The sequence below is a fragment of the Varanus komodoensis genome, unplaced genomic scaffold (assembly GCF_004798865.1).
Source record: "Varanus komodoensis strain SLA01 unplaced genomic scaffold, ASM479886v1 scaffold66, whole genome shotgun sequence".
NCBI lineage: Eukaryota > Metazoa > Chordata > Lepidosauria > Squamata > Varanidae > Varanus > Varanus komodoensis.
In genome coordinates, this window is record NW_025336296.1 from 2,386,684 (window position 1) to 2,414,154 (window position 27,471).

General features: G+C 43.8%; 1 protein-coding gene across 1 annotated transcript in view; it reads right to left on the reverse strand.

Moving 5' to 3' along the window:
• Positions 1 to 27,471, reverse strand: part of ADCY8 (adenylate cyclase 8) — a 122,898-nt gene that overhangs the window by 70,217 nt on the left and 25,210 nt on the right. Inside the window, 3 exon segments of the mRNA XM_044450412.1 lie at positions 7,140 to 7,251; positions 8,491 to 8,621; positions 15,218 to 15,367. Coding sequence (XP_044306347.1) covers positions 7,140 to 7,251; positions 8,491 to 8,621; positions 15,218 to 15,367 — 393 coding nt within the window.

The window sequence follows — 27,471 nt, forward strand, 5'->3', positions numbered from 1 at the left end:
AAACACAGCAGATGATGTGAATATGATTGCACAAATACAGTAGGAGTGTAGTAATGCAAATTTAAAATAAGGGTTTTAAGAAGAACCATGCTGGATCAGGTTAAGGATTCGTCTAGTCCAGCATTCTGTCCACACAGTAGCCAGCCAGCTGCCCGTGGGATTCCAGAAGCAAGGCAGTGAAGAAAGCAGAAGAAAACCAATGCATTTGCAACGTGGCACTGGAGGAGAGCTTTGTGAATATCCTGGACTGACACAAAGACGAACAAGTGGGTTCTAGAGAAATTCAGGCCAGAGCTTTCCCTACAAGCAAAAATGACAACACAGAGGCTGTTATACTTTGGATACTTCATGAAAAGGCACAATTCAGTGGAGAAGACCATCAAGCTCGGGAATGTGGAAGGCAGAAGAAGAAAGGGAAGACCAAATAAGAAATGCATTGATTCCATAAAGGAAGCTACAGCTTGAATTTAGAACAGTTAGGCAAGGATGTCATGGAAAGGACATTTTGGAGAGCTTTCATTCATAGGGTTGTCATAACCCGGAGACGACGTAACAGCAACAATAAATGAACAACATGAACTAAGGATAGAATCCAGTGTACATTTAGATAGGAAAAAGACCTACAGTTCCCAATATGGAAATGCTGGGACTTACAGCCCTTTTTCTGTTTAAACTTGCATTGGATTGTACCTTAAGTCATATAAGAACAGTTTGCTTGTGATTATATATGGTGAAAGATCTCTAATCCCACTGGTGTGGTATTACCACTCAGTGGGTCAGCCTGAACCTTTAAGGAGCTAGCTGGAGCTCTAAAGCTATTCCATCCCAAAGAGAGATTCAGCACCATGGATAGCTACTTCAAACCTCAGGCATCTTAAACAGTTTGGTTTCTAGCCTCTGTCTGCAGAGCTCATTACTCTCCTTGGAAATTGGTACCATTGTCAAACTGCTTTTGCCCGTTAGATCTTGTCCTGCCCCCTGGGGCAACAGAACACAAGCCTTAACTCTCTCCCATGCGACAGTCTTCAGGCATTTGAGGACTCCTGTCAAGGGGAGACATGCCGGGTTTCTTCAGCACTTCCTCATGGAATTTGTTTGTATACCACTGACCAACTTCATTGCCCTTCTTTAAGCACATTCCAATTTGTTTGCTTATTTATTTCCAACATTTATACACCACTCCATAGCAAGACAGGTTCCAGAGTTCACCAGAGCGGTGACCAATAAAAAGAGAAAAGAGATAAAAGAATAAAAAACAATGAGTTGAAAATAGAATAATATTGAAACATTCGATGCTCATCAGGGAAGTCTTCCCAAAACAAAGAAGCAGATGCCAAAAACAACACAACTTTTAAACCCTGCCCAATCTCTGGAGGTAATGTGTTCTGGAGAAGTTGTGCTCTACACTGAAGTTCTTCTCTTGGTGGACTCCGGTGCTGCCACAGGTCCATGAGGAACAATCAGAAGAATGTCCTGCAAGAACCTCAGTGACTGGCTGGGTTGGTAATGCACTCTGTCAGGTTTATATCCTTCTTACAAGAACCAGAACTGGTCTCAGGGGTCCAGCTGAGCTAATTTAAAAATTTTTTTAGTGTTATATTGTTATTATTTGTGTATTTATGTATTTGTTTCAGTTGTGAGCTGCCCCGAGGCTTCATTGCGATGGGGGCGGCATAAAAACGTTTTAAATAAATAAATAATAAATAAATAAATGTAGCACAAGCTACTCAGTGCCCATACTGAATTTCTGCAACTCGGGGTAAGAAGGCAGAATACCATGACATAGTTCAAGTGATTCATACTAGGGATGAATGAAAATTTCATTGTTGGGTACACAACACACAAGCACTCATTTGAAGCTGTGAACACAAGAGCAACATAAACACGTGTTCAATGAAAATACTAGCAAGCTGTCGAACAGGTGTTCTTGATTCCCAGTTTGCTATGTCCAGATTTCCTGATCTAGATGCCTATCCTCTGTGGGCTTGATCTTTATGCCAACTTTATGGAAGGAAGTTCCACAGATCTCCCATACAGTCACTGCAAGTGGTGATCGGAAACAGGAATTGGGCATGAGACAATGACTGGAGAATCCTAGCCTTCTTGTTCACCCGTCCGTAGTTTATACAGCACTGTGGAATTCATTACCTGAAGATGATGGGGCAATGACTGAATACTTGGATGGGTTTTAAAAGGAATTAGACAAGGCTAGGTGTGGCTATTAGTCATGATGGCGACACGTTCCTCTGCATACCAGTTGCTGGGAAGATGAGTGGGAAAATGCTTTGTACTCTTGCTCCACTTGAGGGCTTCGTAGGACCACCTGGTTGTCCACTATGGGAACAGAACTCTGGGCAAGGTAGGCCTTTGATCCAATCCAGCAGGGATTTCCTTACATTTTAATGATATATGGCAAAGTCCCCGTGAAAGATTTACACTTAAGCTTATTTCTTTCAAATAAAATAAAAATAGACAGGATGACTGAAAGCAAGCATGAAAAATTGCCATGAAAGAAAGCCAAATAAATGAGTTACTCAAATATCTATCCACTGAGAGGCCACAAAGAGAAACTTCATTAAAGGGTTATTTGGGGGGGGGGGGCTTCATGAGAGAGGGGCATGATGAATTCCATTTCCTGGGATCTGGGAATTGATCGTGCTATCAATTCTACCCACTCTTCAAGCAAGAATGCTATGCTGAGCACCTAGCAGAAGCTTGGAGCATGCTACCCATCTCAGTTTGGAAACTTGATTCCAGAAATAGATGAGGAAAGAGGAACACATAATCCAAAAAGGAACTATGGAGGGGGGTTGATCGGTGGTCTAGCTTGTTAATCAGACTGTTCTTCTCCAGAATTGGAAGACCTGGGCTGGTGCTGGAGTATTCCATGATTTGGGGCAAGAAGAACGTAACAGCCCAGTGGGACTTCAGGATTCAGAATGTCAGAAATCTTGTCTTTACTTCTTAACCCTTAGGGTCATGAACATGTGGGTCAATAAGCCTTTGAAATCGTATAAGCTAGAGACAGAGATTGTGAGGCTGATTAATACTTCCAGTGGCCAGTGAGGAGAGATCCTATGGTGTCTTGCACAAGTCTTTGGTCTTGTCGATGTTTTGCAGAATACACCTGTAGGGCTTGACAGAACCTTTCCTCGGTTGGGCATATTGCAGGTTAATAGGCGGGGATGGTTGAAAAGTTAGAAGTTTAATTTGTTGATGCTAATGAAAAGGGGAGGGGCTTCCATGTTTGCTCTACATTTTTCTGAATGAGATAGTCATCTGAGCATGGAAATAGAATAACCTGAGTAGAGGGGGCAAAAGCTTGTGTGTGGGAGGCAGCAGTTTGACATTTGGCAGTTTGGAAGAGACAGGTAGGCACAAAAGTGGAGCTGGCTGAAAATTCAATTCCAGGAATAGTCTCCTCTCTCTCATCTCCAAGATGTATGACCAGCCAGAGCAAAAACATTAGCAAAGCTTCTGTCATTCCATGACCTGACATTTCAGGTGCTTGTTTCTTTGGCTCAATACTGAACCAATTTGTTTGGCTCTCTTTCCAGTTACCATGTGTGCTGCTCGAGACCATGAATATCTCTTGAGTGTGATGGAGAGAATAGTCAGGGATGGCTGCTTCAGAAAGCACAGAGGGACTGATGTCTCAGTACACAGAATAGCTCTATTGAATGCCCATTTAGCAATCAAAGAAAATTGCCCCGAGTAGGCAGTGAGTTTGTGAATGATGTCACTGGATCGCTGCAGAAAAAGCACAGCTATTGCTTTTTCACAGCACAGGCCACTGTGCGGCTATCCCGATTGCATGCGCTCTGGCAGGGCCAAGATATGTTCATGCAGCCACTCTCTGCAATTTGGGCTTGGAACTTTCCCTGTGCAATTGCACATGTGCTGTGGAACCACCATTCAGATCTGAAGTGCTGTGGGAAACGGGATGCAAGACACGACGCACTGCTGCTGGGTATGGAAGTGCATGGCCTCACTTCAGGCTTCCTTTGCAAAACAAAACAAGACGAAGGCAATCGACATCTACTCTTTCCTAAGTGCAGGATCACCGCACTGAATCTTTTCAATGTATCTGAATGCAATGGTCGTATCGTGGGGCACCCATCCCAAAAACGGTTCAGAAAGAGTGTGCAGAAATGGCAGGGCAAGCATGTGCTTGCTTCATTTTGACTGTGAGGTTTTGCTCAAGGCTACATCAGTCTTAGCGCTGCACAGAACTCACAACGTACCGTCTGCGAGCTTCTGGAATTGAGCTGCAAGGAAGGGCTGAACTCAGCTTTGGAGAAGCTCTTCAGGTGCAGGGCAACTTTTCAGTTGTGGGTGAAGCTGAAGGCAAGAGAGGACAGGACAGGGCAGGAAGGAAGTGGGGTGGGGTCAAAAAACCACTAAAACACCATCCTATTTCAGCTTAGAGCTCTTACTGCCAGAAACTAAAACTGAGCAGAGGTATGTCAAAGAATCATAGAATAGTAGAGTTGGAAGGGGCCAAGAAGACCATGAGGTCCATCCCCCTGTTCAAGGTCTAGAAAGGGGAAAATGTGCTAAAGTCAGAAAACCATGATGTGGTCAACATTCATGGGCAATGCAATGGGGCCTTCTAGGGAAACAGAGGTTGACTTGGAACCTCAGATGGGCTGGATTTGATCCACCTGCCTGAGGTTCAATGCCATGCTGGAGAGTGGGAGACTCTCTTGCAGAGGGACCATAGCTTAGTGGTAAAGAACATTCTTGTGCACCGAGGGTCCCTCACACCTCCAGGAGATGAAGATCAGATCACAGGTGGTGGTGGAGAGCTCTGCCTCAGACCCTGGAAGGCCCCTGCCAGCCAGAGTTTCAGTACTGGCCTAGATGGTCAAAGAGATGATAAGGCAGCTTTCTGCATTCCCAGCTCAAGGGCCCCTGTGCTGCAGCATTGCTTTCCCTTGCTCTCAAGAGCTTTTGAATGTTCAAAGGAAACAAGACCCTCATTCACTTGGCTGGGCTGGCAACCCCAGTGCCCTTCCCAGGAGTTGAAACAATTAGAGAGATGCAGGTAACAAAAGCAATTGCATGGTTGAAATCCAGAGAGAAAGCATACTATAACTGCTGGTGGAAGAGCTTGTTGGCAATCAGAAAAAAAGCACAACAGCTTTAGTAAACCCAAGAAAAATGAGCGCATCGCTAGTCCAGCCGAGCGCTCGCCCAGTCACTGATGTAATCATACGAAGCGTTCCGAGGTGCTCTCCTGGGCCCTGTGGTTGGCTTGGAGTCACTCAGAGCACAGCTTGGAGTGCCTTGGCTCCTCTGCGGAACTCCCTGCAGGCACCCACTTCATTTTCCTCCTGGCACCTGCCAAAGTGCATTTTTATTTAAAGAAAACTTCCCTGACGGACCAGTCACAGTTTCATTATTGCTATACTACATTTATACCCTGCCTTTCTTCCACTTGCAAGAAACCCAAGGCAGATTCACTTCTCTCCGCTTTATCCTCACAACCACAACCCTGTGGGGTAGGCTAGGCTGAAGGTCCATGACTGGTCCAAAGTCATCCAGTGAACTTCATGGCTGAAAGGGGATTTGGAACTGGCTCTTCCTAGCCAGGCATTAGGCTACACTGGCTTGGGCTAAGCCACACTGATTTTCTCTGGTTTTAGTAGCAATATGTATACGTATTCTGTATTTTCAGCTATAAATTCCTTAACTGCTCAGGATTTTTACATAGGGTGTTATACACATTTTGTAAATACTGAAAAGAGGATTTTTGTCATCCCGTGCTGTTCATAAGAGCAGACCAGCACACTTGCTTTTATGTCCAAATTCCAACAGTTTTCCTTTTTGCTGTTTGCCATTTGCTTTTTGCAAGTGTGCTTCAGGAACTTGGAGGATATAGGTAATCAGGTAAATGTTCAAGAATACATGGAGGGACAGCAATGAAGGAGAAGCTCATCCAGCATAAGAACGTTTCACTGAGGCTGAGGCCAATATCATCCTCAGTGTTGCATTCCCAATTGCTTTGTACAGATGCACACCCTGATCAATGAAGAACGCGGACACAAAGAAAACAGATGTGTTGGAAACATGGTGCTGGAGGAGAGCTTTGTGAATACCCTGGACCAACAGAAAGAGGATCAAGTCAGCAAAGATCAGATCAGGCTAGAACTCTCCCCAGAAGCAAACGTGATGGAACAAACTGTTGTACTTTGGGCACATCACGCAAAGGCAAGGCTCACTAGAGAAGCCATCCCAAGGTCGAATATTACATGGTAACTGCAGGAGAATGGGATTGTAAAAACCAATCATTTGACACAATGCAAACTGTAGAGGCAAAGGACATTCATTTCCTACCAACTAGTCTAGCTATGAGGCATTTGGGTATATCAGCAACAATGGAAAATCCATTCCGGTATGCCTGTTGACTCATTGCCCAAAAGCGGGAAATGCATCTCTAAGAAAGAGGACAAAACAGATACCAGCTTGCATAACATTTGCATATGCTGACTTGTATGTACAGAGGGAAGTTAAGAATCAATAACTATAAAATGAAAGGGAGCAAACATTTGCTTATAAAAATCAAAAGATAATGTCATATAGTAAAAAGGATGAGAATAATTAATAGCACAAGCTTAAACGGTACAATGTCTAGTGATGTACATGCATCTCATTCCTTTTCTCAGGACATGCAAACATGTTCCATTCACAACCCTGCATGCAAACAAGTGTGCATTTGTGCAGGCATGTACATCTGGGCATGTGCATTTGCATCATATTTTCACACTTTAACCTATGGGAAAGAATGCACGTTTTTGCTTTTACATGTGCATCCAGATTAAAAACAAGAATAGATAATGGCATTTGGGAACACAAAGAGAAGCAAAGGACTTAGAAAACCTTTAAAAGCTTGAGAATTGCATGTTCACCCAGTCCTAGCAATTTCTCTCATAGGCTGGCAAAATTTGTGACCTCCACAAGCCAAATCAATACTGCTTTTGTCTACCAGAGATCCACAAGATCAGAGATGTGGTCAGGGACATTTTCGGCCCAATTTTTGAGTTGGTGGATTGCATTCAACTTGTGGTCTGCAAGTTGCATAGATGTGATCCAATACAATATTGCTGAAAACCAATACACAACTCGAGTGGACTCACGTGTGCTAAGCGATCAAATCTGGCAAAGAGCTCATTCAGCATCCGGACCAGCTCCTGGGCCGACAGTGTAGTAGAGAGATTTGTGAAGCCTTTCACATCTGCAAAAAGAATGCTGAACACAGAACAGAGAAGAAAATTAGCACTCTTGCAGCTGGTCATCAGTCCAAAAATGGAAACCGCCATCCTGTATATCCAAGTGGGCATCACATGAGTTGACAGCTGGACTTCAAAAGGGTGCCACCCCTTGATGTCTTACAGAAATGCAGTGCCTCTGGTCAACCCTGTTTGGGAAGCCCTGGCCCTGGTGGTCAGTTCCCTGGCCCTGGTGGACAGTTCTTTGGCATGTATTAACTGTTTGAAATTCCTTAAGTCTCCAACCATTCGGTTTTTTCCCCCACCCAGATTATGTGAATCACAGAATCATGCAGTTGGAAGAGGCCTAGGTGGCCATCTGGTTCAACCTCTGTTTGTTGCATGGCTCAAGTCTCCCATCCAGATTCTAACCAGGCCTGACCCTGCTTAGCTTTGAAGATTAGGCAGCATCAGGCAGTTCAGGCTATACAGAAGATTAAATCTCTTGCATTGCATAATCTTTGGTAAGGCTGCAAACTAACACCTTTTCTTTGAATGGAAAAGGTTTGTTTAAGCGTTTTTCTATTTTGCATCTGAAATCAAACACTTTTCCCTGGAATGAAGTTTCCAGTACTGTTTAGGCTTTCGCTAAGGCTCCAAACAAATTTTATCCGATGTGTTGTTTCAGCTGTTTCAATCTTTGCTGAAGTTGCAGTCAAGAGTTATTCCTTTGGACTAGGATCTCCTGCATTATGGGACATGTATACACCAAATTGCTGCACGCCATGGAAACAGAGATCAGTTTCCCACCTCTTGAGAGGTGCAGTCCAAGATGGCTGCTTGGGTAGCTCCTGAGGTACCGCCTGTACTGGAAAGATTACAGTTTAAGTCTAATCATGTTTACATGGAAGCAAGCCCCATTAATCGCAGTGGGACTTACTTCAAAGTGAGTATACTTTGGCTGGAAGCCTCAGTGGATTGCAGCGAGAATTTGAAGCACTGCTTTTCATGAATAAGCCCTTCCATTCGCATGGAAGTTTGCCAAATTGGAATGTCTGTGGTGTGCTAGAAGTCACTGAGACAAACGTGGTGGGGGAGGATGGGGTTGTATGAAATGTTCTGCTGAAGAAAAAAGGAAGAAAAACAGACAGACAACACTCCCAACCTCCCATATCAGTGATTAATGGACTGGTCATTAATGAACACTTGGAGGGCCTCTTCTGACCTCCGACAGAGTAAGGGAAGGTTACAGCAAGAAAAGGCACAGCGATTCCCTCACCTGACATTTTCATAGCGGTGAATATAGATCTTGTGGAACTGATGCTGCAAATGCTCATCCTCCACATTGGTCATGTCATTAATCATCTCGAGCACCACAAATCGAGGTAACACTGACAATACCAGTCGCTCCTGCAATGCAAACAAGAGATTGGGAAGGGGGCCATTCCTGGAGCAAACGACCCCACACATCCTTCTCAGGAAAATAATGGCAGCAAAAGAAGTCACGGCACTCCCGTCCCCTGGATTTTTTAGGGCTGAGAGAAAGCCCTGGCTAAAGTATTGTTTTGCTTACACTGCCATTTTGCAAGGCACTTTTAGCAGCTTTCTTCAACAGCTCCTCAAGTGCTTTCCACAAAAGGCTCAATACGAGCAGGGAAAGAAGTGTTAAGAGGAACTGGATATTTCTAGGTTTCCCCAGTGGACTGAAAGAATAGTGAAGTGTGAAACTTACTGCCATTCCCAATTTACCCAGAAAAATATTTGGGTTGTGGCGGAAGGGGTTTAGCACATCTGGTGAACACGAAAATCAAGCACACTTCCACATCCTTGCAAGTTCCCCTCACCTTTCTTTTGTGGAGAGTTTTTACTAGCATGAGTCCTTGTGTGGGCCTTCCTTAGCTGGAAGTAACACTTAGAAAATGATTTCCAGCCAAGGATCAAGGGACTGGCTATTGGAAAACTACAAGTCCCGTCATTCCCATCAGAAAAAGATGCTATGCATCTTAACTCTCTCTAAGAAGAAGCGCTGCAAGGTACCTTCTGGGTGGTAGTGAGCCAGGGTGGCCAGATGTCCTATTTCACAGAAGACAACCCTCTTTTTGAAGACCTACACAGAGTACAGTCCTCTGTCTGAATGGTGAGAAGCATTGCATTTCTATTCAAATTATACTTATTTCTAAATTTGACTCTATCCGTAGAAATCAGCATATGCAACAATTATGCAAAATTGCTATCTGCTTTTCTCCAGTTTTTGGTGATGCATTTCCTCTTTTGTGATGACGCAAACATGGCCACCCTAGTGAGCCTGCTCCACTGCCTGTTATTCCATGCTTTGCCCTTATCCTAAGTAAGGCATCTTAGAAACATAGAAACAGAACGAGTCAGAAGGGGTCTCCCAGGCCATCTAGTCTGACCTCCGGCACCAGCTGGCTCTGCTCACGACATGCCCACCATGTGGACGTCCAGCCTATCCTTGAACACCTGCACCAATGGGGCCTCAACAACCTCTCGTGGAAGCCCATTCCACACCCTCGGGGTCCTGACTGTCAGGAAGTGCTTCCTGGCATCCAAATGGAACCTTGGCTCCCTGAGCTTTGCTCCGTTGGAGCACGTCCTGCCTTCCTCTGCAGGGGAGAACAGGTCTCTACCCACCTCCGTGTGACACCCCCTCACATCCCTGTATGTCGCCAACAGATCCCCTCTGAGCCTCCTCTTCTCCAGGCTGAAGAGACCCAGTTCCCTCAGTCTCGCCTCATACGGCATCCCCTGCAAACCAGCCACCAACCTTGCGGCCCTACACTGCACTGACTCTAACCTGGCTATATCCTTCCTGTAACGAGGGGCCCAAAACTGAGCACAATACTGCAGTTGCAGGTGCACCAGAGTCATACAGAGTGGTAATAATACCTTTCTCGATCTAGAAGCCACACTTCTGGCTATGCAACCAAGGGTGGCGTTCGCCCTCTTGACCACCACATCACACTGCTGACTCATGTTTAGCCTGCTGGCAACCAGCACCCCGAGGTCCCTTTCACAAGTGCTGCTCTCCAGCCACTTGTCACCTAACCTGTACTTATGACACCTATGCCTATGCCCCAAGTGCAAGACCTTGCACTCATCCACATTGAACGCCATCCTGTTGTCTCCTGCCCACTTCCATAGTCTGTCCAGATCCTTTTGGATCTGGAGTGCCTGCTCCTCAGTTGTGGCCACTGCTCCAGTGTTGGTGTCGTCTGCAAATTTGATCTTCCCCTTTGGTAAGGCAATCACTGAGGAATCTCATTTTGAGTCAGGGTGTCCATGCGTCTATTTGAAGGGCTGCCCAGATGAATTCCAATCTAAAATTGAAGTTGTCTGAGAATGGTTGTCTATCAGCAGTTTGAACCCAAACAATGGGCCCGCAGTCTTCCCCACTATGCTGCACTGCATTTTGAGCAAACTTGCAATAATAATTCCTAAAACCTGCACCAATTCATATCAATCTGCATATGCCCATCTTATGTAAATTACTATCTTCATTGTCTTCTCTTAGGCTAATGCATTTCCTCTTTTTCAGCAATTTGTAACTGTCCACTCTAGACCTACGTCAGCATGCTCTGAGTCACCTTGAAATGGGGGCAGGTTTTTCAAACAGGAGGGCTTTGTATTTTGAGCTCCCACCTGAAGGTTCACAGCGCCTTCCGTTGCAAGCCATGGTTGTGCCCAAGCATTTTGGGAGTGGCATAATAAGTCTAAATCGTCTGATATACTAGAACTTTTGCAATGTGGTCCTGGGCATTCCAAGCAACCCAATCCCATGGAACGGCGGCCTCCATTGCAAGCAGACAAGTCTTCATTCTCAAATAAGCAAAACTCCACTGCCCAGTAAGCAAGTCCAAACAAATTTACTGGGACATTTGATTACACAGAGAAGAATAATACCAACATTTTGAAATTAAAAATAGGATGCTGCTTTTTAAATTTTCAATTACTTGCTAATTTATTTTTATTCAACAAAATAAATTAAATGTGCTTTAAAGTAATCAGGCCTAAAATGATACCTGGGTGCAATATAAATAAACCTACATATATGCACAATCTATTAAAGCTGGATGAGTGACCCTTTATGTGACATCTCAGATTAAAGTTGACTTTACTATGTCAAAGAGGAGAAAGGGGCAAAAACATGTGACTCCTGAGGTCAAGTATTATGAATGTCATGTTAGGTCATGTGTTAATATCATTTTTTTCCAGACTGAGAATAGTTCCACTGTCAGCCAAAGAGCAAGAACATTTTCTTTCCATATCATCAGAAAAAAGTATTTTGCCCAGAAGCCATCACTTCTGGCGCTTGAGTCTTTTTTGCGGGGGAGGTGGGTATGGGTGCTCTCTAAATACGATATTATTGATACATTTACATATACTTTGCACGCACACACACACACACACAAATGAGTAACAGCCAGTTGTGTCTGTATGCTTCACAAATCTGTCAGATAATGTTCTTTATTATGCAACTTTTTTACTTGATAATTGTATCCAAAATCTGGTCCATTACTTCAAAATTAAAAGCAAAAAGAATAATGTATGACATATGTGTGAGGAGATTTAGGACAACCCTTTACTGATATGGGAAAAGAATGGAAACTATGTCTCAAGAAAGCATCCCAGTTTAATGAGACTTCCCACCCACCTGTCCCTTGGAAGTCAACTTTGGTATGTTGTCTTTTCAGCCAGCATTATTCAGGTCCTTATATACACATAGTGAAGTCAGAAATGCTGAATTTTACAAAAATACCAAAGAGAAATACTGAATTTTATGATCGCTCTCTAAGCAAATATATCTTTTGTACTGTAAAAGGAAGGTAAATTGCATAAAAACCTATTTGGAATTTGCTAGTGCACTGGTATGGAACCTCAAGGTCTGAAGTCAAAGCTAGCCTTCCCACCCTCTATTTCTGCACTACCTTTAATCCAATCCCTGATCACTGGGTGATTCCCTGCCTTTGTGCATCCTCTCCCCGCATTCCATAAGGTTGCAAACTGCTTCATAAGTAAGAGCTTTAAGCTATACAGCAGTGGCACCTGCTACATTTAGACCCTTGGGACTCCAGCCCTTCTTGGTGCTGGAATGTAGCCCCCTGCTCCCCATGAGAGCTTCCCTGAAATTGAATTTGGTCGTCAGGATGAAAGAAGTTTCCCCACCTCTTCATACTGGGAGAATTATTTCAATGGGCATTTCCCCTCCTTGGTGGTCTTATGCTTTAAATTGTTTTGATGCTTCTGGTTATCCTTTGGCCTTGAATGGCCCTGGAAACTGACCTCACTTTGCCTACATACATCGAAACAAAGGTCAGTCATAAGAACATAAGAAAAACCAGGCTGGATCAGACCAAATGTCTATCTAGTGCAGCGCTCCGTACACACAGGGTGGCAAACCAGCTGCCCACAGGATCCCTCCGGCGGGATGGGTGCAGGACCTCCACCTGCCCAAGCTCCTCAGCAGCCCCCTCTGGTCAAGGAGGTAGCACACAGCCAGCAAGGCCAGCAGCCACTGGTAGCCTCTTCCCTCAAGAATCTGCCCAATTCTCCTTTGCAGCCAACCAGATTGGTGGCCATCACCACTTCTCATAACAACCGTGTGTGCGGAAGTCCTTCCTTTTACCTCTCCTAACCCTCCTCCCCATCAGCTTCATGGGATGACCCTGGGTTTGGATGTCATGGGAGAGGGAGAAAAGTCTTTTTCCCACCATGCATTCATGAAGTCAATCAATTATTTAAATTACCCTGGTTTAAATCCAGGTCTGAGCAGACCATCTCATTTAAACTCCTGTATTCCTTGGAAGAAAACCGGCATATTCTATCTGTAATATGGTGACGATGCTATTTTTGCCTATCTCTTTGGCAGCCTGCATCAGAATCTGTTTCAAATCACTAGTGGGGCATTAGACTTAAAAGCTCACAAAGAAATGATTAAACACATTAGGATGAATGAAACAAGGACATAGTGCTTCTTTTAATCTGCTTTCCCCCAAATTTCAATTGATGCTTTGAGAAACAGGATGAGAAGAGCCCAGCAAATGCTTTATGTTAGCCATAATCAGACAGTCCTTAGTGACAATAGCAGAGAATGTGAAGGGCAGAAAGCTACTTGTCCCATGAAGCAGAATGTATTTTTAATGTGAAAGTGTTTAATTGGTTGCAATTAGAGGGCTAAAGCTTTTCTTAGGGTCTTTATGCTAGTCAGTTGCAATCAAAAGGTTAACAGTTTAGAAGTCCAAACATGGCTAGAATATTCAGTTGTGTAAACTTTGCTCAGGAAGCAGGAGCTTATAAAGTTCAACAGAAGGCTAGGGGAAGAGAGAGGAAGTTTTGAGTCAGGAAGCAGAAACTGAATGAGAAATGAAACTGAAATTAATAAGACACAATTCTTCGTACTGGTTAGAGTTGGGGAGAGAAAACCCTAAGTTTAGAAGATAACAGTGAACAGGCAGAGTGAGAAAGACAGAAAGGAAGACAGAAGACCAAAGTCCTTGAGGAAAGGGAGAGCTGGAACCAGTGAAACTGGAAAACTGAACTGCTGACAGTGAAATATTGCACGGATAAGGGAGGTGAATAAAACTGGCACACAGACTGCAGTAGAAAGGTGACTTGGATTAGCCAAACATGAATGCCTAATTCTGAACATTCCCAATATGTATGTTCAAAAGAAGAATTTACTGTATCAAGACTTCTGAGCTGTAGGAAGCTCAGAAGAAGCCAGTCTTGGCCTTTTTGGTCTTCTCCCTCCCTCCCTACCAGCAGACCCCTGTTTGCCCACTCTCCAGGAATGATCTTCTGGCATTGGAGAGGCGGCCGGAATGGTTCTTCCCATGCCAGTTGCAAGGGGACAGGGATCGGTCTTTGGGATTCCCTTCCAAGGCTGGATCACTGATTCTGGCTTCAGAAATTATTTTAAGCCATCCTATAGCCCCTGGGATGCTCACTCACGATTGCCCTCTTACTATACTGGTCAAGGGTCAAGCCAAGTAGCTGGAGACGTTTCCCAGATCTGGAGAATTTTAGCTGAGGAAAAAGGGAAGAAGGGAGAGTTGTATAAACAGTGCCTGGCGCATTGGAACCAGATCTAAAGATGTTCACAGTAGGACTGAGAGTCCAATCCTTTATTCCATTTGTAAGCTAGGGCTGGACCTTGGAGGTAAAGTCCAGACCTCACATCCCACTCACAGAGCAACCAGGAACAAAGAAACCAGGACAGCCAAAGCAAATTCCCATTTCATTCCTGTAAGCATGACTGCCCTATGTACACGCTCAGCATGTTTTCTTTTGTTTTGTATCAGTGCTGGCAAACAGTGTAGAAGCTATTGTAATGCATGGGATGGAGTTAGCCAGGGGAAAGAAAATGGTTAATCACATGTTCCACAACTGAAGAAATCACACTTGGCTACCTAAAGCTAACCTGCTACACAATCAGGTCAACAATCTAAAACTGGACTGGGCAACACAACCTGCAGCCTCAGTAGCCCCCCTTCCCCATCAGTCCCATCCCCCCACCACACTTTTTAAAGGAGAAGAGAAGACTGTCCCTAGTCCTGCACCAAAACTAGGTAATGAACAGACATGGAGAGTTGGAAAAAACAAAGCTAAATGGCCATAGAAGCAGAGAACAGCAATATCCAGCTTGTTTTCCCTTCTCCTCTTTTTTGCTGCTCAGGTGGCATTGGGAAGTGCAGCCAACAACAGGTCCAGGGGTGAGAATTTCCTCCTAGATGGCCAGTAACTGACCATACCTGGCCTAAAATTACCAAGCTGCACCTTTGTCCATCACCTAGGAGGCTAGGGGAAGTGGTTGAACATGACGATGGCAACAAAAGACCAAATAAGGTACCACCACGACAGATATTGCTGGTGAAGCCTCCCTGGAATAGATTTCCCATTCTTAGACCTTCCAGGAGTCCTTCAGCAGAATGGTTAAAAGGATGGGAGTGGCTCAAGGGCGAATCCATGTTTATTTCTGGCCAACTTACCTGCCTCTGGTTTTCCGTTTCCAGTCTCAGTCTAGCTTCTACGCATCTTCGGGTCTCCAGGAAGGCTTGGCGTTGGGCTCGGTCTGATAGGTAGCTAATGAAGATCCCAGCAGTATTCGTGCACAGAAATAAACCTGCTTGAGCTGCTGTCTGGAAGAAACAAGGAGACAAATAAATGGAATGGATACGACACCGAGAGACACACTTAGAAATGACGTCTAGGAGCTGATAGAATCACTTCTATCCTGTCATCTCTCCTTTCCTCAGCCGATTCAGCTCTTAAGTGATGCCGTAACATACTCCTCTAACTGCAGCCTACTTTTTTATATCAACATGGTTCACATTAAAATCTCTGTAAAAGATTTCTGTAAAAGAAAATTAATTTTGTGAAAGTCTACAATTTATAACTTGGATATGCTACTGGTGGTCATGGATGGACCAATGGTCATATTAGCAAAACCTTACTGTAGAAAACTTTTTGAAGAAAATGTATAAGAAGACTTAACAGTTTAATAGACACAAGTGACTACTCCTTCAGTTACTTCTTGTTTTATTCTCTCATGTAGTAATGTATTAGAATCAGAATTACTGAAAGCACAACCCTAAGCGAATTTAGGCAGAAAAATGGCCTTGTTGGCTGTCTAAACTTGCACAGGATTGAGTCCCAGATGACTCTGGCGTGTTCTAGCCTGAGAGTCCCACAAAACAAAACTGAAGTCCCAGTGGTGAATGAGGTGGTTCGTGGTCAACTAAAACGCCAAATAAATCGCCCTGTGGCATTATCAGGGCTGGCACCAAAACTTGTTTTAGCACCTGTCAAGCAGGGCTAAGCCGTAGCCCTGCAGAGGCCCGTTGACAAGACCCCCCTGCAGATATCGCTCCTCTTCAGCATTGTGGCCCAGGTCACCACGGTGGCAAGGAGCGGGGTCAGGAGATGGTGGTCTACACGTGCTCCCTGATGCTCCATGTCAGAGACGTGGGAGTAAGCATGTGAAAGAGAAGGATCAGCGAGAGCAGTTCATGGTAAAGGTTGTACGAAGGTGGCTCACTCAAGGAAAAGGTGCCTTGACCATTGACCCTAAAAAGCTAGCCACTGAGCTCCACTGCACTCATTCCCTCCTTGGAGATGCAGGGCTGTTGGCTTGTCTCCAGCAGGTATGAATACTGGACTCGCACCGGCTTATCATCTTCTTATCTAGCCAGCTTTCTGAATGCATGTCTGGACTGCCAAGAGTTAGAACTGACTGCAAGGGCAGCAACTTGAAGAAATGAAATAATCTGCACGATCTCCATTAAAGGCAACGAAACATGTGATGCTCTCGGTGCCTTGAGGAAGAAGCAGGCAGCAATCAGGGGCATTAAACTCTCACTGAACCATAGATGATATTTGCAAGAGATGAGTCACAGCACTGGAGTCAGGACTGATCACAAACATAATTAACCATATTTTATTTTTTATTGCACAGCATCTTCTTCTGAAACGCAGGATGTTACGGTGGTGACTCGTTTCACGATTTAGTGTAATGGTGGAGAAGATCACGGGAGACTACACATTGCTATAGGCATTTGCCATGGCTATTATTCTTGTCACTGGATTATTTGGAGCATAATGAACACCAGGAAAGCCCATACTTTCATTTTCCATTCCAGAGTTCCCACGTCCCTGCTTATTCCTTTAAGTAGGTACTTTCTTTCTGCCTAATACTTAAGCTATAATCAGAGGTGTGGTTTTTCAGTTATACACCGATACAGAGGAGTCACAGGAGCTCACATCAGCTGCATCCTTTAGCATCATGAGGTTTCTTGGCTTTCATCCTCAAAAATGCCAGCAATGTCACAAGTTTTTGGGCTTCACTGTTGCAAAGATAAGCTTTAAACCATGTGGACTAATGCCTGGTGCAAACTTTTAAACTGGAATGGGCTTTCCAGAACTTATGGATTTCAGACACTTCAGCTGTCACTCTTTACCTTTTTAAAAAATTACTTATCCCTAGTATATCAGTATCATGATGCTATCTCTATAGCTAACAGTTAGCTGTTAATGTGAATGCCCAGAGTTCAGTGTTTTATATGGTGATCTGGTTTCTAGAATGGATTGAGTGGGTAGATGCAACCTTCCCCTGGTGTATGTATATGTCTGTGCACTCTAATTAAACCTGGTATGTCCCCTGCCCCCCTCGCCCCCCAAAAAATCAGGGATAAATAGAAGCATCCAAACAGCACAAAGGTCTGTGCAAGAAAATGCAAGATGTTTCTAGACATGAATGTGAATGTCTCCAACATACTCTCTTCCCCCAATTTACTGTCAGGGTCTAACAGAATCAGCCCTTCACCTGTTCAGGTTAGAAACATAGAAACAGAGTGAGTCAGAAGGGGTCTCCCAGGCCATCTAGTCTGACCCCTGGCTCAGGTTGCAAGGTTTGCCTTTGTTTCAAAGGGTTTGTTTTAGAGATAACTATCAAAGGGACCAGAGACAAATAACATACCTCAAGACAGGCAAGAACAGATGTGTGAAGGGCTGGAGGCAAGAGGTTCAGTCCACTCCTGGCAGGCCTTTGATTCCCCAAATGGGAGTCAGCAGGAACACATAGCGCAACTAATTCTGGGAGCAAACTTGGCCTAAGGCAGCCAATCACCTCACCTGCTTGGACTAACAAGCCAGCCAGGATAATCCTAGGTACATAGGAAGCTGCTGCCTATGGATCAGTCCATGGGTCCATCAAACCCAGTACTGTGGACACTGACAGGCAGTGTCTCTCCAGGGCTGAGGCAAGAGTTTTTCCAGTCCTACCTGGAGATGTCTGGGATTGAACTGGGAACTTTCTGCAAGCCACGGATGTGCTCCACCCACTGAACTACAGTCCGAGCCATGATGTAGCGGGTAGTGCAGGTAGTGAGTGTCTGGGCCCTACTGCTAGATTCCCCATTCCAAATCCCTGAAGCCATTTAGTCACAGATCAAATAAAGAATGCTGGTGGATGCAGCCCACCCAAGAAAGGGGGCAAAGGGTTGCCACTTCATACTTTCAAGAGCCACTGTGGTGTAGTGGTTGCAGTGTCGGACTGGGACTGGGGAGAGCCAGGTTCTTGTCCCCGCTTGGTCACGAAGCTCACTGCTGGCTTTGGGCCAGTCCCTGACTCTCAGCCTACCTACTTCACAGAGTTGTTTGAGGATAAAAGACAGAAGCCTAACCCACCTTGGCTTCTTGATGGAGAAAAAAGAGGGATATGGATATTGACAGCCAGTGTGGTGTAGTGGTTAAGAGCGTGGGACTGGGACTCAGGCGATCTGGGTTCTAGTCCCCGCTCAGCCATGGAGCCAACTGGGTGACTTTGGGCCAATCGCTGGCTCTCAGCCCAACCTACCTCACAGGGTTGTTGTTGTGGGGATAAGATGGAGGAGGAGATGTAAGCTGCCTTGAGCCCTTTGTAAGAAAAAGGCAGGATATAAATCCAAAAATATAAATAAATAAATAAATAAATAAATAAATAAATATGAATATGATAATATTTTCCACTCCAATGCGACCCTTCCAACTCCCCATTATTACAAGTTTCATAAGCCCATGTGGCTTCCTTGGGGTTTACTGCCAGGAATGCAAGTCGGGTCCCCCAAGCTGGTGACCCCCTGAGGTGCTTGACTCCAAGTCCAACCATCCCCTGCCAGCATGCCCATTGGCCACAGAGGTTGGGGATGATGAGAGTACCAGTCCAACACATCTGAATACACCAAATTAGAGAAGACTAGTATGTGACATTATAAAATAAACAATAAAAAGGATGAGGTATTAAATAATTTGACCAAGCACTCTAGGGACCGTTGAGAGATTAAAATAAAATAAAAGAGTATGAAATGTTAAAAATAAACGGAATAGGCCAGAGAGGAACTGCAGTCAGCTCGCTGAGCTTATTCTGTTTTATCATGTTCCAGGTTTATACACTCTTCATTAAATCTAAAATCAGTTCATCAACTTTGTCTCTCAGGCGTCTTTGCTATATGCCTCTCCCGCCTCCCCTACCTCTAGACTGGTAAAATAAATATTAACTTGTTCCTTTTCCACTAATTTAGTGCTCTGACACATGCACAGAGATACATAAGATATAAATAGCTCTTTATTACAGCATGTCTGAAAATTCACTCTGTGCTTGCAACTGGAACATTTACCATGCATTCATCAAGGGAGAGAAAGGCAAAGCAGCTTTAAAAGTAGAGAACACTGGATCTTAGGGCCAAAACAGACATTAATTCCAAGATGTAGCTAGCGACAACACATTTTTATCATCTGGAATCGGTGCAGGGCCCCTGATCTTGCTCTAGCCAAGGACACTGGGGAGCTTTAACTTCTTCCCCTTGTGATGGGCCTAATCCAGATCCGGGAGACATTGCTATTGCATAATAGTTATTGATGAAGTAGTGATACAAAGCAAATCCATCAAGGACATCCATCAGTGCCCCTGGCAACCCAGAGATTTATTTCAGTGCCATGGAAAGAAATTACAGGGCCATCGAGAAATATTTTCCTGGTTGCCCTCCCCTTCAGCCAGCACCCATGCTCTCCCATTTTGGCAGTCTTGTTTAAAGGGCAATGGGAGGGCCTTCTTATTTTGCTCTTTTTCTCAACTGGGAGTCAGATGCCCCTGGTAATCTACTGCAAACCAGTCAGAGATATTCCAGTAGATCCTGATATGCCCATTATCCACCCCTCGTCTTTCCAATTTGAGAGCACTTGCCCTCTCTAGAGAATCGATGGAAACTAACCAGATCAATCATATTAAGTCACACTAACAATTTTCTGGAAGCTAAGAGCTCTTATCTCCTTTGAATCCACAAGGAAACCAAATGTCAGATCAAATCAAATTTACATTTGCAAGATACCCTTCATGCTGGGCTGTGAAGCACTTAGCAAAGTCAATATTAAAAACAAAACAAAAGCCCTGAACCAAAGTCGGGCAGGTAAGGCAGTTCCATATTTGAAAATAGACCTTCATGTGATGCAATTCATTTTTCCCTCTACAGCTCATCAGGCAAGGGGTAGCAAGAATGTTTAAGAGGAGATTATTAAAAAAAAAAAAGGTGTTGGAGGAAGAAGGAGTGTTTTGGACAGGACAAAAAACAGCAAAGCTCTCATCAAGAAGAATTCACATGCATAAACAACAGCTACGGTCCAAAGCAGGAATTAGCTGCTCGATTCAGAATCAATCTTGATAAACAAAGCCATTTCTCAAAAAATGAAATATTGGAAAATAAGTTGGTTTGTTCAACTCAAACTCGGGATGTCTGAAAATCTGCTGCACACCTGATGAAATTATTCAACAGGGCCTGAATGTTTTCGGCAGCCCTATAAACCTCCCATCTCTTTCACAAACCTGCCCCCCCTAATCTCAAAGTACAAGCCGTCTGCATCTTTTCCAACCCCTACATTTTACTGGTAGTGGGAGGACCAGCCACAAGGCCAATATTCAAGGACTCTATTCCTCCATAGCAGTATCTCGCGTGACAAGAGTTTCTAGGCAATCATTTTATTGTTTTAGAATCATTAGATCCTGCTCTTCTTCCAAGAGGGATGTCAAGTGCTTGCTATATTAACCAAACAAATACCAGGAAAACAATGATAAATTTCTACCATCACATTAACAGAACAACTCTTTGCACGCTTAGACAAAAAACAACCTTTTTCTGTCTAAGCATGAAAGGACTGCACCTTAAAGCAAACACAATTCAACAATAATGATCTGACCTAAGAAACCCAAAACAACATGTGGGGTTGGTGGGAGTGGTAATTGCCAACCTTTCAAAAACAGTTTGGAAGTGGGAGCAAGCTGAGGCAAGGTTTGAGATGATTTCAGAAGGATGTGGGTAAGCTAAGAAAAGAGTCAGTTCTTCCATCTTTCTGGGCCATTTGAGGGCCATTAAGAGCCTGGTTTCAAGGACAGCATGAACAGAGCTTGCATTACAGATATTTCTAAGTTATTTGGGAGGAAGGAACAAAACCAAATTGAAGCCAGTGAACATAACACAGGATGAGATAATTCTTCTGGGAAGGGACAGAATGGTAAAGCATTGATGGAGGATGGAATAAATGGGCTGTTCTATCAAGAAGTGTTCATCTTTAGGGAGAACTGTCCATGAAAATGGAAAGCTCATTATAGAAGAAGTTTATGTTTTAAACACAGAGTTATTTCTCATATGGAAAGAAATCCAGCCAATAGATAACCATAAACTGGGCACCTGGCTTAGTCTCTTGCTGCCATATAAAGTGGTGACTTGTGGCACATTAAAGGCAAACAGGTTCTTATGGCATAGGGGTTTTGTGGACTAAAGCTCTGTTCCCTCCATCAGATGCATCAAGAACTATGCATCAAGATATACATGTGTGGGAACAGAATAAATATATTTATGGGAGGGATCTATGGATGTTAAGAGGGGGTAAGAACCCAAAAACACAGAAAGGGAAATTTTTACTTTTTGTACATCAAGTTCAGGTAACATGAAATGGATTGGACTTTTGTATGAATTTTCATAGGTAAGTAGAAATTTTGTACTTCTGAAGTCTTAATGGTGGATTTTCATTAAATATTGCAATATTTCGGTAAATATCTTTTTGTAAGGTCACTTCATCTGTGACCTTCTAGAGGTAGTATTGTTGGTAACATTATACTGTTGGATCTGTTCTGGTCCAAACCAGGTGATAAGCACAAAGACTGTTTTTAACAATGATGTTCACATCCATCCTTCTGCTTGGATTATGCATCTGTTGACCATTATTAACCCCATGCTACTATTTTTGTGATGGCCTTTTGGATGTAACAATGTGAGGACTCAGTCCACAAAGTGGGCAAAGACAAGGCAAATCCAGCTGACACCATTTAAGGGCTCTGTATATCCCAGACTAACACAAATTGCAATACATATGCACTGATTCAGTATTTGGAAACCAAATACACACCCAGGTCTTCCATATATGCAACATATTCCTCATTCACTACTATGGAGTCAGTGCTGCTTATGCAAAATGATGCATGCATGGAGCTGCCCTTCCTTATCGGAAGCCCATGGGAGCCCTGCACAATATTTGCAATATTCCCAAGGTTTTGTATGAGAGCCAGTACACTGAAAAAAGCCATTGATTCTCACATGCTTTACTTTGATGTAGTTTGCTGGAAATCCATTATGCACTATTTATAGCAAAGTGTACAATTATGTGGATAAAATGGAACAGAGGAAACATGAATGGAAGGTGAATCAACTGAGAATTCTGTAGTATGTTCTGTAATAGTCTACAGATTTTATCTTTTAGTGATCTGGCTGGGTGGTATTAGAGATTACTGGACTACTTGATTCTCCGAATTCAGCAGGGAAACTCTTATCATTGCAATATCTTTCTGTCTACATATCACTCATCTATTATGGCTCATTGACAAGTCTGACAAAACTGTATAGATTCTTCCATATTAGATAAAAAGCTAAACTTGGGCTTTAACAGAAAAATGGATATATACACTTAAATTAGCTACAGCAAAATTAAAATATCTGATTTTTATACTATATGGCATGATGTTATTTTGTATTCTAATAAGAGACATACGCAGCAACAAAGCCCTCTATGAGAGAGAGACTAAGTATGAATTTAATTTCAAATTCACTATTATGCTAAACCACAAAGAAAATCTCCAAGCTATCAATGTGGTCTGTCTGTATTTTTCTCATTAAAATGGGTAAAACACACACAGGTTAAATGGCCCTTTAGTAATAAGTACATTCAAACTTGATGTATTATCTTTCATATTCAGAAATCTTATGGAAAGGAAAGAAAGCTAAACTTCAGTTGGCAAAGTCCAGAATACCTGGGAAAGGTGTCAAGATGGAGCATTTTGGCCTTTCAGCTGAAACCCAACCCATTCAATAAAGGCATTGAGACTCTGGGGCACAAGTCCTTGAGTTTCCATGCTCTTTCTTTCCAGAAGAGCGTGCTGACGGCGGGAATCAAGCTACTCTAATGTACTTGGCAGAAAAACCTGACCCCACATGAGATAGCATAGCTGGAAGTAAATAAACACCTTTTAGAGTATAATCTAATGGCCTTCTGACATTATCTGGAGGATGATAGGAGTATATGGAGCCCCAGCTTCAGGCTTCTGTGAACTCCAAGCTGGGCTTCTGAATGCTGAGCTCCCGCAACCCCGTTGCAGCTGGTGTGGAGAGAGCTATGTTGGCTGCCACTCCAAGGTCAGAAATTGGCCTTGGAGAGAGCAAAAAGGCTTGTGGCGAGGGGCAGAAATGGGAGGAGAAGAGGGCAATGCCTTGTGCAAGATCCAACAGCAAGCCAACCTCCCCCGCTTGCTGCTGAAGCACTTCATCGACATGAAATGCAGGAGCCGCCACTGTTGTGTCTTGCACTGTGCACTGGATGTACATAAGCACCTGAGTTTAGAGGCTTACCTTGAGCACCGAAGGCAGTTGACTGAGCCTTAGTAAGCAAAGTCATATGCTCTTTAAATGAACAGAAACAGCACAACGTCATTCCCGAAGAAGAAAGCCTCCCATAAGGAGAGGTAGCCAATAACTTGTTCAAACTCAAAGCAAGAAAAGTGAGACCTAATTATACTCACATCGGCTGATTCTCCTTAGAAAATCATTTATCCATCTTTTTGCAATAGGGTCTCATTTAAAGTGGAGAATCATGGAGAATATAAAGTTTGTGCTATTTCTCAACACAACATATACAGTACGTGTTGCCAGAAGCATTAATTGCCATGGAAATTATTGGTTAATTAGGCTTGTGAAACACCACTTTGATTCCGCATTAGCTGTTAAGCTAAAAATAGCAGGATACTTTCCGTAATGAAATGTCTAACAGAGGCATTGGTGGTTTATTTGCTCAAATTTGGGAAAAATGAAGAATTCATTTGTGCTAATTTTTAAGAGCAAGAATTATTATAATATGATTGTCATTAACCAATAATGAAACATTAATTCCATGCGGGTGGAATGCAAATACCTCCACTTAATCATGGTGGATTGGAAAGCCTCCAATTCAGGAACTGTTTAGCCTCCCCTCCTGCAGGGGAAGCTGCAGCAAAGACCTCAAGCCAGAGCATATTCTGCTATATCAGAGTATCAGCAAATCCAGAGTATTTCCCTGTTAAAAATCCTCTGGAGGATTACCTACTTTTAGGACTAATGATCACTAAAGCCAGGGAGAGAGAGAAAGAGAGTTCAAGCAAAGGTGCCTGAAATGGGGTTGCAATCAGACCCAATCATTTCAGAGTACACCGGGGTTGAAGGCCAATTTCTGAGCGGCCATTTCCCACTGGTGGGTCTGTCTGATGACAAATGGGGTGCGGCCGTAAAAAGCAACACCTTCATATTGTCGTTAAAGCTCGAACTGGGAAGTACCAATCCTTCAGGAAGCACTTCAGCCTTTAAGATTAGGAAAATGGTGCACAGTCCAGAAAACCATCATATGATTTTTTTATTTATTTCTATTGATTGATTTATATCCTGCCTTTTTCCTACAAAGGGCTCAAGGCAGCTTACATCATTCTCCTCCTCCATCTTATCCCCACAACAACAACCCTGTGAGGTAGGTTGGGCTGATATGATGGATTGGGCTCAAATGACGAGTGGCCAAGGCAAAGGATGAGAAACGATCCGGGGAACCAGTAGGACTACTCTAGACTAAAGTAAGTTGGCGTCCATGCCATTGGCAAGGCTAGTGCTGTGCATTCTAAGATAGACTTAGCAGTGCTGCTTTAAATATTATCAGGATTCAGATGCAAGAGCTTGTTGTCTATGCCAGCCCTAAAAAGCCAGCATTAAAAAAGAAAATCGAAAATTTGAAGTGCAAAGTGTTGCTGAATGGACATCCTGAATTTACATAACCTTTGTTTCAGCTCTGGAAAATGGTACATGCTAGACTCACTCAGGATATGTAAGTAGTGATTTGGGGGAAGCTACTTGGCACTTACGGGTTGGCTGGTGGCGTTAATGGGGAAATGTTTCAGCTGGCTTGCCTGCATTTCACAGTGGGCTTCACTGGTTGCCACTTTGGCTCTGATGTCCCATAATTTGCCTGATCGTGTGTGCTGCAGTGAGTCAGAAAAATGCCCACACTTAAATGGGAGCTGATGTGTGAAATTATGTGTTTGCAAGAGTTAACTTGGAATATTTGTGTCCCGATATTTATTCCACTCCACGTCCCTTTCGGTCTTTTTCTCAATGTGGCTTTTCCTAATTGTTGTTTTCTTAATGAAATATGCATTTGTCCCTTGTTGTGATTATGAGAAAGAAATGGCCTAACACATTTCCACTTCAAGAAATACTTTGCACTCTGCATTTCGGTATCTCATCATTGGGGGAGCGACCAGGGGAGGTGATGCTGAGCGCTGAGGGTCAGTGGTGGCTTGGAGGGCCTTGGAGGTCTCCCTTTTGATGGTCCTTTATCTCTAAACTAGAAGTGGCCTAGGCCACTCCTAATTACCAGACACCTTCGACTGAAAGATTGTCCTTTGACAGCGGTTCAGCAAGAGGGCCCCTATCTGTAATTTATTCACTGTATTTTTTCTTCTACCAATGCCAGTGTTATCTGGAGGATTACAAAGAGTTAAAAGAATAAAAGGGAATAAAAATGGTTGAAAGAATGTAAAGCAACACCAAATAACAAAGAGCAGCAGCATAAAATCTTTTTAAAAATCAAGTCTCTGGTAGAAAGAAAAGGCCTTTGCCTGGTATGAAAAAAATGCCACTAGGCAGGCTAGTTAGGCAGGCTAATTAGAGCAGGGATTCTGAAAATGAGGAGCCACCACTGAAAAGGCCCTGTCTCTTGCAGCCACCTGCCAAGCTTCTTTCGGTGGGCACCATTGCCTTGATGATGGAACAGGAGTTTGGTACTTCTGGGAGATGTTCCTTTACAGGCCCTGGTTCCAAGCCAGTTAGGGCTTTAAAGGTCAGCACCAACTGTGGAACTGGGCTCAGAAATGGACTGGATGCCATTGCAACTGATGAAAAGCAACACATCTATTGAACTGTGTAATCACACATGCATTCAGACTCAGGTAGCACTGAGACAGTACATTGAAAGCACATGTTCTTTTTTCACAGGAAAACAGCCTCCTTTGTGAACACACAGAGAAATCAGCTTGCAAGATGCTCTCCTTTAGAAGGAACAAGTGTGTGAACCAAACATTTGCTTTATCTGTCATTAAACCTCCCAGCCGGAACATCCAAAGAAGCACTGGGTCTCTAGCATGCCGCCCTGTGCACTAACACTCCACCTGTTGGGAGACTGCACACAATTTCTGCAAACAGACTGCAGCAGGAGAATTTTGGTTTTCTAGCATTTGTGAAGCCTAAGGAAGGCACACCTCACTGGTATTTAAAAAGAGCAGAGGGCAGGATACTGCAAACTAAAAATATAAAATTAGATACCACAGAATAAATTCGGACAGCAGAAGGGGTACCTTCTTGGAGCTGCAGCAGTGTTCCTTCCCATGTGGCTAGGTTCAGCAAAGGAAGGTCCCCAGTGCCAAAGGGGCAGTGTACCCAGACTGGGTTTAATCTGAACTTTTAAGGAGCTATCCACAGGGCTGAACTCTCCGCTCCAAAGGTGTTCAGCACCAAGGACAGCTCCAAGGGGTTATTCCCCTCCGCTGACGTTGGAGCCAGTGGATGCTCCTGGGTAGAATCATGGCAAGCAGGTGTCTATTCATTTTGTGCAAAATGTTGGAGAGCAGGAAACCCCTATGCCTCCACCCTGGCTGTTGCCCCTGGCAGCAGTAATTATGGTATATGGCCTCACCAGTATTGTTAGGATTGAGTGGCTTTCCACGAACCACGTGACCTCCAAGTATTTTGGACCACAAATCCCAGAATCCCTGTCTATTGGCCATGCTGGGGATGGATGGGAGTTGAGGTCCAAAGCATCAAGTGGGCACCAGTTAGAGCAGACTGGATTACTGAATTAAGATCCATTGCCCAACACCCACAAAACCCCAGTTCCTGGCCTTGGTGTGATAAAACACAGCAAATATGATATATCCAGCAGCAAAAAATTTCAAAAACTATTTCAAAGTATGTCCCCCATCAGCTTCATGCAAGCCCTGTGGAAGAAGCTGAAATGCCCATGTGTCTTCTTTTACAGGTGACAGTCCTCTATTGGAAGGGAGCCCAAGGACAGTCCTCTTATTCTTAAGGCAACCTCTATTCAAAGGCCTGTCCTGCCCAGATCCACCTAAAGCAAAAGAACAAAGGTGGGC